At 46.9% G+C, this 16,299-nt stretch overlaps 2 protein-coding genes across 2 annotated transcripts in view; one reads left to right on the forward strand and one right to left on the reverse strand.

Annotated features, from left to right (window-relative positions):
• Positions 1–6,995: 6,995 nt before the first annotated feature.
• Positions 6,996–13,210, forward strand: Pgam1 (phosphoglycerate mutase 1). Its single transcript, XM_055591639.1, has 4 exons — positions 6,996–7,242; positions 10,237–10,511; positions 11,256–11,436; positions 12,181–13,210. Exons 1-4 carry the CDS (start codon positions 7,104–7,106, stop codon positions 12,348–12,350), a joined length of 765 nt encoding a protein of 254 aa, XP_055447614.1. The 5' UTR covers positions 6,996–7,103; the 3' UTR covers positions 12,351–13,210.
• A 1,868-nt stretch (positions 13,211–15,078) lies between these two features.
• Exosc1 (exosome component 1) overlaps positions 15,079–16,299 on the reverse strand; it is a 12,086-nt gene continuing 10,865 nt past the window's right edge. The window contains exon 8 of the mRNA XM_055591684.1: positions 15,079–16,212. Within this exon, the coding sequence (XP_055447659.1) occupies positions 16,106–16,212 (107 nt within the window). The 3' untranslated portion in view covers positions 15,079–16,105. The remainder of the gene's footprint in view (positions 16,213–16,299) is intronic.

The raw sequence follows: 16,299 nt of genomic DNA on the forward strand, positions 1-16,299 counted from the left end.
GGGATTAAAGGTGTGCATTAGGGCTGAACCTCGCCAAAAGAAACAGGCTTTTTTTTTTTTTTTTTTTAAAAGAATATTTAATTTTATTTTTTAGATTTACTTATCATGTATGCAATGTTCTGCATGTGCCAGATCTCATTATAGATGGTTGTGGGCCACCATGTGGTTGCTGGGAATTGAACTCAGGTCCTCTGAGAAAAACAGTAAGTGCTCTTAACCTCTGAGCCATCTCTCCAGCCCAAGAAACAGGTTTTTACAGTTCACAATCTTGGGGGTTTACAATGGGATCAGATATTCTGCAACAGTTGTAGTATACAAAACTGTGGAAGTCATCTGTCTCCTTTCACTGCATTGATCCCCCAAGTGAGTTCAAGGTGATCAAGCTTAGTAGGAAGTGCTTTTTCCCACTGAGTCACCTTGCAGGCACTTTTTGGGTTTTATTTGAGACAGAATGTCACTATACAGATTAGACTGGCCTTGAGATTGCAGTGATCCTTCTGCCTCCGCCTCATCAGTGCTGGCATTACATGTGTGAACAACCATGCCTGGCTCAGCCTGTTTTGTACTCCAATTTTAGTCAATATAGGCTGGGAAAGCAGTTTTATGTGAAGGAAAGTAGATGGTTCAGAAAAGTTTGCGCCCTGCCATGCTTTGCATATTGTTATCATCGTGGACTCACACATGGCTCAGGAGCAGAGGGTCTGGCATTGATAAAATAAATCCAAATGAGTATGAGGGCTTGTCCCAAAGCTGGGCAAGCCCTGCAGGTTAAAGCCAGGAATTTTTTCTTGCATTATTTATTTAGTTTTTTTTTTTTTTTTTAAGACAAAATCTATGTCGTCTTGGCTGACTCGAAACTGGATATCAGCCTGCCCTTGAATTCACAGGTCATAGACCTGCCTGCCTCTGCCTCCTGAATGCTAGGATTAAAGACGTGTACCACCATGCCTGGCTGAAGCCAGGGTCTGAGGCCAGAGGAGCCCTCAGGAAGGTTTTCTTTTTACTTTTCTTGTAGTGCCAGCTCAGCTTTGGTCATCTTCAGTGAGGGCACATTTTGAGGGCTGGAACAGGAGCTTCGTTTTGTAGGGAAGCACAGCTCCTTCACCTGGAAGCTCAGAGGCCATGAGCACCACCCTGGCTCATTCCCTTCCTCCCACTCTGAGGCAGACGTTTTCTCCCAGCCAGCACGGAGCTGAACATTTGGCGCTGAGTGTGAGAGATGGTTCTACAGGCAAAGCCATGTGGTGTCTTCACAGGGAGTCCTGGGGGCTGAATGACAACCACTCCTTCCATGCCTCAGATAATGTGCTTCACCCCCCTCCTTCTAAATCAGGCCCTCACTGAATGTTCAGTACTTGATAAGTCCATACTGTGTAGGAAAAATGCATGGAGAAGACGGGCTGAAGGAGGTTCCATTGTACTGCAGGGATAGTGGAACATAGCAGGGCTGTGGCTGCTATCTCTCTCTTTCTGAGTTTTTCCAGCCCACAAGCTCATTGCTTGAAAGTGGTTAGACAACCAGGAAGTTCCCTTGAGCCTACAGAATCAAACACTGCTTTAGAAGAGGAGTTTTGGGTTCATAGGGTCCAGAATTTTAAGTCTGGATGGAGTCCAGTGGGACTTTGTAGCTTAGGCAGCATTCTTAGATCTCGGGTGAGGTCGGAGGGCACAAGCACGGACCCTGCAGGGGCATCCTGGTGAAGGGGGCATGTGAAGTCAGAACTGCCGAGAATGACTAAAGTAGGGGGGGGGTTCGGATCAGTGCCAGCCCACAGCTGACAGTACACCATGGCAGCTAGAGCTTACTTACCTCATGGTGGCCAGGAAGCCGAGGAAGTGTGAAGAAAGTGCCTTGGTGAAGGGTACTTCTTTCCAGGGCACAGTCCTCAAAGTGAGTCGCTTATTTCAAATAAGTTCCACTTTCCATGGCTCTTCTCCTTACCAACTGCCTATCTTTTCCCCTTTCCTTTTAGCTCTTTTCTTTTTCTTTGATCCTTTAACTTGTTTCTTTTCTATTTAAATTTTAAATCCATCTCTGGATTAGTGCATTGAGAGAGGCAGGACCCTCTATATCTGATGACCTCTTCAAAGTCCTCCTTCTAATGCTGATGTACAGGGATCCTTCAATACAGGCTCTTTCGGGGGAGGACACTTTCTATCCAAAGAATAGTAGGACCCTGTTTGACTCTTAGTTGTCTTCAGGGTGGAAGAAGAGGCCATGTGCTAACAGAAGCTGTGCAATAGATCCCTTGGACACTTGCAGAAATGGGCAGGAGGGTTAAGGTCATATCATGTCCAAGCTGTGGCCAGCAGCCATCTACATGTAAATATTTCTCTGCTTCCAGCTTAGACTTCGGAGGGCAGAAGAGTCAGCCATGACACATTGTGTGTGTGTGTGTCTTGTGTTCATTAGAGATAAGATTAAAAAAAAAAAACACTGAAGAGAAGATACATGGATTTATTCTTTTCGATAGAGCTTAAGAAATCTTCCTGATTTGGGGCCTAGTGATTAAGAGTACTTGCTGCTCCTGCAGAAGACTCCAGTTCAGTTCCCAGCACCAACATGGCACTCTCTAACCTTTTATAACCCCAGTTCCAGGGTAGCAAATGTCCTTTTCTGGACTCTGAGGGTCCCAGACATGCTTACAGTCTGTACACATACACACAGGCAAAACATTTAAATGCATGAAAAATAAAAGTAAATAAATCTTTAAAAACAGAAACAAAGGAGGCCTCCCTGATGTGATGGGGTTTAAGCTTCCAAGGTGTGAGATGCTGTGATGCACATTGAATGGTTGTCTTTGCCTAAGAATTCTGCATTCTGGCTGCACAGCCTTTAAAGGCCATTTTCATAGGGACAAAAAAAAAAAAAAAAAAGAAAAAAGAAAAAGAAAAAAAAAAAGCCTCCAGTCTCCTCCTTCTGCAGATCGACTTCTTACTGATGAAAACAAGATGTAAAGAAAGCATTTAATGGGGTTGGAGATATTGTTCAGAGGTTAAGAACACTGGCTGTTCTCCCTAAGGTCCTGAGTTCAATTCTCAGCAACCACATGGTGGCTCATGGTGAGATCTGATGGGCAGGTGCCCTCTTCTGATGGGCAGGCACACATGCAGGCAGAATGCTGCATAAATAATAAATAATTTTAAAAAGTATTTAACTGGGGGTTTGTTTATAGTTTCAGAGAGTTGGTCTTTTATCATCAAGGCAGGGAGCAGACAGACGTGGACTTGAGCAGCAGAGGAGAGCTTAATATCCTAATCAACAGGGAGGAGAGAGAGAAAGAGAGAGAGCGAGTGAGAGAGCTGGCCTGGCATGGCTCTCTCTTTGAGGTTTTTGAAACCTCAAAGCTTAGCATCAGCAACATACTTCTTCCAACAAAGCCACACCTCCTAATTCTAATCTTTCTCAAAAAGTATAGTCCTGGTCCCTGATGACTAAACATTCAAATATATGAACTGTGAGGGCCATTTTTATTCAAATCACTACATTTGAGTTTGGTAGTCCATACCTTTAGTTCTAGCACTCAGGAAGCAGACACAGGAAGCTCTCTGAATTCAAGGCCAGGCTAGTATACATAGCAAGTTCCAGGACAGCCAAGGCTACATAGGGAGACCCTTTTTCAACACAAAACATAAAACCCAAAAATGATAACAAAAATAAGCAGCCTCCCCAAACAAAAACAAAAACAAAACCCCAAAATCCTCTGATAATCTCAGATACACAGGATACAATGCTGTAACTGGAGGTACTGGGGTCCACCAGACTCTAAGGAGGAGAGAGGCTCCACCCAGAGGCTGGGCAGGCAGGCCTGCTAGTGCTTCCCCAGGATTGGTGACAGATGCCCTTGGCCTACTGCCCAGAAAATTCTAGCCACCTGTGCGTAGAAGCCCATGTGTATGTAATCCTATAATATCAGCACTCAGGAGGCTGAAGCAGGAGGGTGGGGCGTTTAAATCCAGAACAAGCTATACAGTAAGACCATGACTCAAAAAAAAAAAATCAAAAGAAAATACTATCCCCCCCAACACACACAGGAGAGAGAAGAGAGTCTGAGAGAGGACACACACACACACAGAAAGAGAGAGAGGGAGAGAGAGAAGAGAGAGTCAGAGAGGACACACACACAAAGAGAGAGAAAGAGAGAGAGAGCAAAGCACATTCTAGTTGTTTGCTTAGCTTTCATCTCTCCAAACAGGCATCCCTGACTAGGTTTTCCGCTGGGAGGTAAGCTCCCTGATGTCCTCATTAATGTTTTCTTTCTCCTGGGCACACTGTTAATAATATTTACGTTAACAATGTTGTGAACGGTTATCTCACTTAGGACTGCTGCTGGAGTCAACACGGAGTCCACTGCACGCATCACCAGGTAATCCACTGATCTCTGCCAGCAGCACTTGATGCAAGTGCACATGTGATAATTGTCTTAGTTCCTAGAAGGGAGGGAAACTGGAGAAGGGGAGTAACACATTTTAAGTCCCAAAGACAACCAAATCAGAGACATATTTGAAATCAGGCTTCCAAGGGCACCTTTTTCTTACATTTCCTACTTGTTGGGGAATGAAAGATCCCGATTAGGTAAGAGCACAGAAATCTTGAATTTTGTGAGGCAGGAGAAGGATTTGGTAAGGAGTCACAGAGGAGCTATAGCTTAGGGCCAAGACAAAGTAACTAAAGATGGAGTGTGAAAAGCAACATTTAGAACAGAGGCCTGGCATTAGGTGAGGATGAGTGAGGGCCTGAACCTGGAGGAACAGGGTCCTGAGTGGTGAAGACTAGGGCATGGGGGTGGGGGTGGGGGTGGAGAAACAAAGAATAAGACAAAGAGCTGCGGCAGGAAGGTCTTGCATAAATTCATGATTATGCCATCCAAATTTATTAAGAAGTACAGCATCTAATGTACTGTTTGGAGGGGAGAAACGGGTCAACGTCAGCAGAAAGCTGAATCAGTTAGTGTTGGCAGGGGACACAGAATACCTCAGACACAGCTGTCTTAAGACTGATAACCATACCCCTTCAGGGGAGAAAGTAGGGTTCCCAGAAAAACAAAATAACTCCTGGGAGGCCCAGGCTCCAGCCCTAGACCTTGCCAAATGTTCTCCTAGACATGGATACAGAACTAACATTCCCTTTGTCCTTTCATTGGGACCTCTGACAAAGCCCCAGCGGACTGCAACAAGGAAGACAGAGGGAGAACTTCCTGAGAGGCTTTTGCTGGTAGGCTCCCTGTTGGAGGCTGTGCCCACCCTGCCCTTAAAGGGTAGTCTTAGCTGTGCAGCACTGGAAGCTATGAACCAAAGGGAATTCCATCTTCTCCCAGAGGCAGGAGGGAGGTGGTGGGTGCTAGTTAGTGCAGGGGTGGCCTCTGAACAGTTTGTGTTTTGGTTTTTCATCTATGTTTTTTTTTTTTTTTTTTTAGGAAGAGACAGCCTGTCTTGTAGCCAAAGCTGCCCCTGAACTAGTCCTCTTGCTTAAGAACCTGGGACCACTGCAGCCAGGTCTATTATGTTCATTTTTAAAGATGAGGCTGAGCGATGCTGCAGTTTGACTGAGGGTTACAATAAAAGTGGGAGAATGGCTTATATCTTTAATCCCAGCATTTGGAAGGCAGGTTTGAGGCTGGCCTGCTCTATGTAGTGAGTTTCAGGCCAGCCAAGAGTTACATAACGAGATCCTGTCTCAAAAAACAAACAAACAAGCAAAAACCCCACAATTGACCAAACAAAAAACTGGTCTAGACTGAACTCCTGGTTTCTGTAACCTTGGGGGAACTGTCTATTCTGTTTTCTCATCTGTACTCTAAGAGTACTGCTTTACAGGTTATTATGAAAACAGGAAAGTTGGGCATGGTGGCACAAGTTTTTAATTCCAGTACTTGAGGCAGAGGCAGGCAGATCTGAGTTAGAGGCCAGCCTGGTCTATCGAGGGAGTTCCAGGACAGCCCTGGCTCCTGTCTCCAAAAACCAAAACACAAACAAAAAAAAAAAACAAAACCAGAAGGGAAGCAGGAAGCCAATTAATATTTATCAAGCACTAACAAAGCTGATAGCTTGTAGGAAGTACCTGACCCCTTCATGTTACAACTTTTCTTGGCTCTCTGTAAAATGCAGAACATGGCTCAGTTGTTAGCTGTTTAAATGGTGGTTTTGCTCTCTGCTAAAAGGACAAGAATTCAGGAGACTAGCCCATCCTTAGTAATAGGTCACTACATGGCTAATGTTTAATGCTCATGAAGAGGTTAAATGGACATAAACTAAGAGACTACAGCCTGGGCAGAAGAAATTGGTCCTGACAAGTGGATACTACTAATTGGGGTGAGGAGGGATAGAGACTAGGATTCATCTCCTTCTGAAATGTTATAAAGGGCCTAAAGTTTGCTTCTCTTAGGATAAGCTTAAAGCTTGTACCTGTAGACCGAGACGTGAGCTTCAACAGTGTCAAAGATGCAGAATCAGCAATAAGGTTCTTTACCCGAAAAAAGGAATATAAAGAAGTGTTCTGATTGGGGTGATGGCGCACGCCTTTAATCCCAGCACTTCGGAGGCAGAGGCAGATCTCTGAATTGGAGGTCAGCCTGATCTAGAGAGCTTGTTCCAGGGAAGCCAGGGCTACACAGAGGAACCCTGGCTCGAAAAAAGTAAACAAAAAGAACATCGTTAGAGCAACAACCCATGTTTATGTTTATAGAGCGCTTTCTGGCAGACGGGTACCACTTTTACAAGTGAGGCTGAGAGAGGATTTGTGGACGTACGGAGCGGCCGGCGCCCTGGGCCTCAGGCTTCCTGCCCGGCTCCTCCACCCTCCCTGCTTACGTGCGCTCCGTGACTGGTGCGGCGCACGCGGTACCGCTACTTACGACGCGTGCGCACTGCCGCCCCGGAGCCCTACACGCCCTCCCTTCGCGGGCGGCACAACTTGCTTAGGGCGCATGCGCACACCAGGCGGGCCAGGTCTGTAGAGCTAGTGGAAAGATTTCGGGGAGGAAGTTCGCGGGAGCGGGGCGGGGAAGCGCGAGTGCGCAGGCGCGGCCGAGGGGCGGGGGGAGTCGGGTTGCGAGCGGAATCTCAGCCATCCTCAGTTGCTGCTGCATCCTCTGCCTGTCGCCATGGCTGCTTACAAGCTGGTGCTGATCCGGCATGGCGAGAGCGCGTGGAACCTGGAGAACCGCTTCAGCGGCTGGTACGACGCCGACCTGAGCCCGGCAGGCCACGAGGAGGCGAAGCGCGGCGGGCAGGCGTTGCGAGGTACGAGCGGGTCGAGCGCGGTGGCGTGCGGGGCCCGCACCGTCCAGTAGGCCGCCTGAGCCCCCGCGCCCTCTCCAGAGACGGGCATCTGGACGGCCTCTCGGACGGCCTCCCCGGTTGAGTTTGTAGCGCGGCGTGGGGAGCCCGCTTGTCAAGGTCACCTCCGTTGGAGTGTGCCAAAAAGAGGGCGCAGACGATGCTAAGTGAAAATCTACCCCGCTGAGCAGCCCCCACCTGTGGCGACCCTCTCGGGTACCACGAGGACCTGGGGCGACTGGCGGAGGATGCCCTGTGACATCAGTGGCTGTACCCAAGTTAACCCAATAGGCTTCTGCGGATCATGGCGAAGAGGCAGGCCACGGGCTCGTCCTGGGCAGTGGGGAGAGTTAGGTGGGGGTGTCTGGCCTTCGAGACACCTGGAAACCCCGCGTGCTTCTCAGAGCTTTGTAGATCAGTAGCATACCGCAGATACTGTGTCCAAAACAAATCCAGAGATGTGAGTGGACTATTTCAGTTGATGCTCTCTATAGCCCTATAAAACAGGCGGATTTTATTTCCCTCCTTTTTATCTCCCTGTCTCCTTGTTATAGTTTAGAAAAGTGACAGGAAAGACTCGTCCAAGGTCATACCTACTTAGTTCTAATCCAGTGTCCTTGCCCCATTTCTGGGTGGAGTAACAAGTAAGTGTGAGGAACTGGCGGGCTGGTGGCCAAGGACAGAAGCTGGGCAAAGGGTGGAAGAATCCAGGAGATAAGGTTTGCCTTTGCCTACCCAGGCATGGCGCCCCGAAAGGCTGTGATTTTGGAATGCTAATAAGGAAGCAAATCTGGCCACCAGGAGAATCCCTGGAGTGAAGAGGTGTTTGCTGATTAGGGCATCTCTTGCCTTGCAGTTTTCTATGACATAGCAGCAGCCGTGTAAAAGGGTTGCTGATGCCCGCTTGAAGTGGTCTTGTGAGTCTCCGTTGCCCTCTCTGGGCTTGTACATCCTCTTCAAATGAAGGAAGGCTTGGACATGAAATCCTGATCGCAGGAAATGAGAACGCTTAGAGGCCTATGAAGGGAGGCTAGAGAGAGGAAAGTGCTGGAAAAGGAAGCCATTTTCTTTAGCTCTGTGGCCTGAGGTACTGTATAAGCCTGTGGTAGTTTGCTGATGCCTAGTTCCCGACCTCCCTCTGTTCTCTGGGCAAGATGATTGTATGTTGAACTTGTAATCACTGGAAGATAATAAGACACAGTTCTGACTTAAAGATAGTAGGACTAAGTTCTAGAAAATCACATAGCAGACCACACGTGGTGCTGCATAGCTGTAATCTGAGCTGAACGTGGGGGGTCTGGAGCACGGACCAACTTGGACTACACAGCTAGACTGTCTCAAGGAAGCTGATGTCAAATTTTAGTATCTCCCAAAGGCATCGCAGATAATTAAAGAATGAAAGATTAAAAAGCAAAAACTGAATGAAGAAGACTATTGTGGACAATACAGTGACATCAATGAAACTCTCCAGTTTTACCAGTGCTCCTCAGTGTGGTTTATACAGTCTCGAGTCCGATTCCAGGAGGGAGCTACGGAGACTTTCTCCTTGCAGCCTTAGGTTGAGGAAGGAAGGGGTCCCCGGGGGAGAATGGGAGTCCGCGTGTCCTGCCCATTGTACCCCCGGCTGTACTTCGGATTCAGTGGAGGTGTCTTTGTGCTTCTGATCCTATAGCATTCTTGTCAAGAGTCCTAAGGTGGGGGATGACCATTTTGGTCCTGGGGACTATTTGTGGGTCCAAAGTGAGAGAGGCCTTTGCAAGAGGAAATGATTGCTGCGCAGCGCAACAGCCTGTAGCATCATGGGAGCTGAGGCTTGTTCTGTGGCTATTCTCAGTGACTCAGCCTTTTGTTGGGTAGCCTTCCTCATCTTCTGGTTAAGGATGTGATGGTAATCGGGTTTTATGGACTAGTCCAGAGGCTTGAGGGTGAGATCTGTCTTCTCTTGTGGGTGGTGTTGGTTTTCCTGGTATTACTCTTCCCTCCTCCCCAGTAAATAGTTGGTCTCCATGGCCGCATTGTCCGTTGAATGACCTAGCAGGAAAATTTACTTCACATTTTATTATTGTTGCTAGTCTCAATGTGAAGCAATGCTAAAAAAAGTTTGTGGTTAATTTTGAAGAGGGCCTTGTGCACTAGAGAAACTAGGAGTGTGTCTTGGCATAAAAAAAGGGACAGCTCCTTAATTCAAAAATCTAAGCACAAGCTGGGCTAGCTTTGAACTCAAGATCCCCTGGCTCTGTCTACTGAGCTGGGATTAAAAGTGTGTGCCATCACGCCCAGCTCCTCACTTTATTTTCCTAACCTGGTAAAAGCGGGTTGAGGATTGTAACTCCATAGGATTCTAGTGAAGACTAAATCAGTTTGGTGTGGGACCAGTGATGAGCCCTCTGGAAAGGCTATCTATGACTTACGAAGAGTTTCAAGGTTTTTGATCCCTTTTCCTTAATTTTTTTTTTAACCCATTCATTTCTTGTGTGTGCGCAACCACAGGTTCATGCACATGCATGTGCATGCCACAGGATGCTTGTGTGGAGGTCAGGACAGCTTGTGGTCAGCCCTCCTTTTCACCTTGTGGGTTCTGGGTATTGAGCCAATCAAAATGTGTTCAGGTGTAACATTCTAGGGGTTTAAACTAAGCTGTAGAGGCCTCAGATTAGTTGGTGAACTGTTATCTGTAATGTAAGTCAACAAATTTTTCCCTCAGGATGCAAAGGTAATACTTCACCAAATACTTTCTCTCTTTCCCTCTCTCTCTGTCTCTGTCTCTCTTCCTCTCCCTCTCCCTTGTTAGCTTCTCACTTGGCATTTTTTTCTTTGAAGCCTGGGCTGTCCTGGACCTTGATACAAAGGCCAGGTTGGTCTTGAACTCACAAAGCTCTACCTGTTCTGCCTCCCTGGTACTGAGATTAAAGGAGTGTTCCACGATACCTGGCTCATTTGACACTTCTTAATTTTTAGATGCTGGCTATGAGTTTGACATCTGCTTCACCTCTGTGCAGAAGAGAGCCATCCGGACCCTCTGGACCGTCCTGGATGCCATTGACCAGATGTGGCTGCCAGTGGTCAGGACCTGGCGCCTCAATGAGAGACACTACGGGGGTCTGACTGGTCTCAATAAAGCAGAAACTGCTGCTAAGCATGGTGAGGCGCAGGTAAAGATCTGGCGGCGATCTTACGATGTCCCGCCACCTCCGATGGAGCCTGATCACCCCTTCTACAGCAACATCAGTAAGGTACGGCAATATCCAGGTGTGGTCACTCATCAGTATCATTGGCCTCACTCTAGGTTATTTTTACTTTAAGCTGATGGGCGTGGGTGTTTGAACTTCATATATTTATGTACACCACACGGGTGTGTGGTGCCTATGGAGGTCAGAAGAAGACATCAGCCCCTCTGGAGCTTGAGAAAAATTTGTGGTTGTCAGCCAGCCTCTGTATGAGTACTGAGAACCAAACCTAGGGTCCTCTAGAAGACTAACAAGTGCTCTTAACTGCCAAGCCATCTCTCCAGCCCCCAGGCCTCCTACGTGTCTACCTACTTGTCAGTAACCTTATAATTTGTGATAAAATAATTAACATAACCCCCTTTGCTAAGTGATGACCTTCACTTGTTGCAGGATTTAGTTGGAAGTCAATGTTATATATCTGAGAGGGCTGTCTTCTTTTCACATCCTTATGGCCATATTTTATAAAATGATATCCGCCTCCCTAAAACAACTGTAAACTAAAGTGAGTCGGGAGACCTTGTATTTAACCCCCCTACCCTTTCTAAGTTCCCTGTTTTGGATTGGGGAATGTTGATGCAAGAGGATGGCTACTGATCTTTACGTTCTCAGCTGCATTCTGGACCCTGGAGAGGTCTTCATGAGTTCCTTAATCCTAAAGAGCTAGGGAAGCAGAATTGATACACATGAAAGCATCTTTATAGATGCAACTTGGAACAACTGGCAACCTTGAAATAAGACTTTGTTGATTAGGATCGCAGGTACGCGGACCTTACTGAGGACCAGCTGCCCTCCTGTGAGAGCCTGAAGGACACAATCGCCAGAGCACTGCCCTTTTGGAATGAAGAAATTGTGCCCCAGATCAAGGAAGGCAAAAGGGTCTTGATTGCCGCCCATGGCAACAGCCTTCGGGGCATTGTCAAGCATCTGGAAGGTATGTGCATTTTCTTACAGGAGTCACGGATGATTGATAGAACAGACCTGCCACTAATCAGACTGACTTTGTAACAAGGAGGCGGGGGGGGGGGGGGGGGGGGGGGGGGGGGGGGGGGGGGAGAATCTGATAGTGCAGATGAACTTAAGGAAAAACACATTTCTTCCTTTCTCAAAATATGGTCTGTCAGCGGGATATGGTGGCTTACACCTCTGACCCTGCCCCAGGAAGGCTGAAGCAAGAGAATCACTGAGTTCCAGGTCAGCCAGGGCTGTAGTGAGACTGATTCCATGGCAACAGGAAGTGTGTAATAAAGCAGTGACACTGACACTCTGCAGGTCGATACTTGGCTCAGAACTGTGGTGGTGTGTGATTGGATATGCACTGAAGTTGTACCTGCCTACTTTTGGAGCACCAGCTGAGTCACAGTGTGACTCCCTGAGGATCTAGAGGCCCAGGTGCCTGGCTATAGGATGTCTGGGGGCACAACCTGTAGTGTAACTTTCTGCAGTTTGTTCTGGCTCATTTGAGAATCTTGTGTACCTTCTCTTTCTTTCTTAGGCTTTTTAGAACAGGCTTGAGGAGACCTAATTAGGGCCTGTTCCTTGGGGGAATGGATCCACTAGATCAGAAAGGGTGTCTTGTTTGTTCCTACTTAAGTGCTTTGCCACTGGTAGATAAAAGTAAACCTGAAAGGGGGGGGGTGGACTCTTGTCTTGTGGCTGAACACGGTGGCTCTTTTAGGTCTCTCAGAAGAGGCCATCATGGAGCTGAACCTGCCAACTGGCATTCCCATCGTCTATGAACTGGACAAGAACTTGAAGCCCATCAAGCCCATGCAGTTCCTGGGAGATGAGGAGACCGTTCGCAAAGCCATGGAAGCTGTGGCTGCTCAGGGCAAGGTCAAGAAGTGAGGGCGAGGAGGCAGACTCCTACCCCAACAACACCCTCCCTGCCTGTTCCTGCCTCCCGCACCCTTCCCCAACCCCTGTCACACTGACTCATTGTTAGGCTCTTAGCTGCAGATGGGGACCCGTGGCTCCCATTCTAATTTTAGTATTTATCCCCTGCACCCACTCCCTTCATAGGATCTAGTCAGAATAACACCTCTGGGGGTGCAGATTCTTGGTCCACATCCAGGGACGGCTGCTCTTGCCAGGAGAGTCGAGAGGTAGTAATTATAGTCCTTTGTTTACTAAGGGTCTGCTAAGGAAGAGGTTGGGGGGACCATGCTGTGGTGTGACCCACGAGAAGCTGTGGCCTAGTTTTGTCCCTGGAACCTGTCCTGCACTCTTCCACAGTTAGGTGACTGGGGGCTATAGTCAGTCATTCCAGTGGAGGGTGATTTAAAAGATACTACTTCCTCTCTGACCCTAAGGGAACTGCTAGCCCCAGAAGGTTGGGATCAATTTTGTCAAGTCTATGTGTTACATTTACTTTTACAAAAAAAAAGAGGTACATACATATGTACATATATATATGTATATATCAGCACACAGAAGCCCCTCTGAGGTTTCTAGTGGTGGTTGAAACAGTCACTAAAAAATAAGCAGCCATTCCTCATGTCAAATGGGGTAACTCTTTGTCAAGGGGCAGGAGTACCCTTGCTGTGTTTGGATCCCGTTGCCTTGTTTGTAGAGGTGAAGGGCCCCTTGATCATGTCCAGTTTTCATCTTTGACTATCTGAATCATGTTCCAGCTGCTTGACCCTACCATATGGGTTGAGAACTAAATCTCTTTCCAGATCAGTATAATAAAGGAGTGATGTGCAATATTTTATGTCTGATGTCATACCTGTGGTCTGAGGAAACCTCAGCATTCAGTGTGAAGGGCACACTAAGTTCTTGATGGACAGATGGAGGGTTCTGAACATTAAAGGTGCTGGAGAGATGGCATAGCAGTAGACCAGGCTGTCTTCCAGTTCCCAAGGGCTGCCTGCCTCTGCCTCCTGAGTGCTGAAATTAAAGACTTGTCATTGTTCTCCTTTCCTCACAGCCTCCAGCCCAATATATTATAATTTTGCAAGTGTTACCAGTGTGAGAAACTGGATATAAGGTTCTAATGCTAGGCTTGAATCCTAGGGCTTTGTGAATGTGTTGGGTCAAGTCCAGCAGCAAAGCATGTGTAATGGCCTGAGCTTGACCCTCAGACAACAAAACAAACAATTGAATGTGGCCCTGCCCTTGCTAGTTTGTCAGCTTACAAGCTAGAGTTATCTAAAAGCAGGGAACCTCAGTTGAAAAAAATGCCTCAGAGAGATCCAGCTGTTAGGCATTTTTGTATTTATGATCAGTGGGGGTGGGCCCTGGGCAAGTGTTCCTGGGTTCTAGAAGATAGCAGGCTGAGTAAGCCAGTAAGTAGCACCCTTTACTGTCCTCTGCACCAGTTCCCAACTCCAGGTTTCTGCTCTGAGTTCCTGTCCTAACAGCCTTCAGTGACAGTGATGTGAAGGTGTAAGTCAAATAACCACTACCCCGCCAACCCAGCTTGCTTTTGGTCATGGTGTTTTGTTAGCAACAGAAGTCCTAAGACAGGTGCTGTTAATGCACTAAAATGAGATTTTGCTGTTATAGCCCTGACTGGCTATAACCGGTGTTTCTCCAACCTAAGTCTCCTGACTGTTAGAATTGCAAGTGTGCCACATTGGGCATAAGAAATTACATGTTCATGAAGAAAGCAAAAATGGGCTGGTGAGATGGCTCTGCAGGTAAAGGTGCTTAAAGCCAAATGTACCAACCAAGTTTGATCCCTGGGGCCCCGCATGGTAGAAGGAAAGGAAAGCTTACTTCCATATGCCACATAGGCAAGAAAGACCAAAATTAGCTCTTTTTTTTTTGGGGGGGGGGGGGGGACTGGAGATGGCTCAGTGCATAGACACTTGCCATAGAAGCATGACTTGAGTTTAAGTGCTGGAAGCCATGGAAACGGCTGGATGCAGTAGCATCTTTAATGCCAGCATGCCACAGCGAGAACTGCCTGGAAGCTCATGGGCTAGCTAGCCTGAAACACATGACAACGTGGGGCCCAGCAAGATGGCTCAGCAGGTAGAGGTGCTTGCTGTGACTTGAGTTTGTCCTCTGGAGCACAGAAAGGTGGAAAGAACTCCCCAAGTCCTTTGACCTCCACACACATGCTGTATCATAAATGCTTTGGCACGTACTTTTGCACATAAAGTGTAGTTACAATAGTGGTCATGTTAAAAAACCAAAACCAAGGTTAGGGAAGATAACTGATTCCCAAAAGCTGTCCACACACATTTATGTAAGTAGCACATTCACTCTAAACAAAAGATACTACTAACCTGCTGAAAGCAACTAGAGATCACAAACCCAGGCAGGCTGAACCCAGAGCTCACTTCCACCGTGGACAAACCCCATGTCGACAGGACCCATGCCTGTGCAGTCTCCATGCTTCATAGCGATTCTTTCCTCCTCCCCATGTTCAGGCCTTGATTTTTGGTTCAGCATGCTAGGGAGGCCACTCATTCCACACTTAGCATCTTCACAATTGCTTTGGTCTTATCCATCTCACATGATAGCATTCTGTCTCCGGTCAATTCAGTTAACAGTTCCTGGGATACTTACTCTGACATTGGAGCAGTGTTTACCACAGATCTTCAGAACACACCCACAGGCCCAACAGTTTTCATTAAACATGCTTGTTAGTGAGGGGTTTATTCAAAGTGACAAGCAGGCACACATACATATAAAACACAAAACAATGGGATTGATGATTACGGCTGGTTGAGTTAGTGAATGCCACTATGCAAACACCTGATCCACAAGTCATGACACTGCTTAGACTTTTCTCTCTGCTAAAGACAACACAAGACTTTATGTATTTAATTTTTGGTGTTTTCAAGACAGGGTTTCTCTGTGTAGCCTTGGCTGTCCTGGACTGGCTTTGTAGACCAGACTGGCCTCCAACTTACAACAGTTCACATGCTTCTGCCTCCCTGAGTGCTGGGATTAAAGGCGTGTACCACCATGCCCTGCTCCACTAACAATTAAAAACAAAACCAGTTAGAGATATATTTTAAGTCAGGTATTATATATATATGTAATCCCAGCACTGGGGAGACTGAGGCAGAAAGATCACTGCAAGTTCACCTAAATAGTGAGAACAGGAACTGTGCTGATGGCTTAAAAGTTAAGGGCAGCTGCTAACCAAGCACCTGAGTTAAAATCCTAACCATCTACATGAAAATGCTGCACCTGCTCTCCCTCTTTCACACACAAATAAGAAAACTGTAACACTAACAAATGAAAATAATTTTCCAGTCATAGCAAAATACATACATATATATATACTTATAAAAAAGACATACACTATTTCCAGTATTACAAGATTTTGTTTGCTCAATGCCTTTAAATGTGATTCACAAGCCCAGAGAATAAAAATCAGTTTCCCAAGAATTATATTTCAAATAGGTGTACATTTTCTTTTTTGTCCTTTTCGTCGAGTCTTACTATATAGCCCAGTCTGGCCTCAAACTTGGGAACTAACAGTCTTCCTGTCTTGGGTGTTCATCAGGACATGAATGTATGTCTGTCCCATTCTTCAGGAGGTGGCTGCAAGCCGACTCTAGGCACCTTAATAAAGAGCACGGTGTATTGGCTTCTTTTCACACATGCGCTTTTGGAAGGAGGTGACTCCAGGGATAGTGTGCTTAGGTCTGTAAGAACTCAGGCTGTACTCTGGCCACTTTGCGGAATTCTTTAGTGTGGGTCTTAGGGCATTGCATCTCACACCAGCTGATGGGAACCATCTGGACCCCTGGAAGGACAAAGACAAGCTAGTGTTGGAGGGTGATTCCCAATATTCTGCTGAGGTTCTTTTCTTGTCAGCTAGACATGACAGGGC

The sequence above is a fragment of the Psammomys obesus genome, unplaced genomic scaffold (assembly GCF_907164565.1).
Source record: "Psammomys obesus unplaced genomic scaffold, mPsaObe1.curated_primary_1811, whole genome shotgun sequence".
In the NCBI taxonomy this organism is placed as follows: Eukaryota; Metazoa; Chordata; class Mammalia; order Rodentia; family Muridae; genus Psammomys; species Psammomys obesus.

What these genes read in the sequence shown, in the direction of transcription:
- Pgam1 (XM_055591639.1), top strand. Translation starts at nt 7,104, where the DNA reads ATGGCTGCTTACAAGCTGGTGCTGATCCGGCATGGCGAGAGCGCGTGG. An exon ending in CGGCGGGCAGGCGTTGCGAG is followed by an intron (nt 7,243 to 10,236) that starts GTACGAGCGGGT and finishes CTTAATTTTTAG; the next exon opens with ATGCTGGCTATGAGTTTGAC. An exon ending in CATTGTCAAGCATCTGGAAG is followed by an intron (nt 11,437 to 12,180) that starts GTATGTGCATTT and finishes TGGCTCTTTTAG; the next exon opens with GTCTCTCAGAAGAGGCCATC.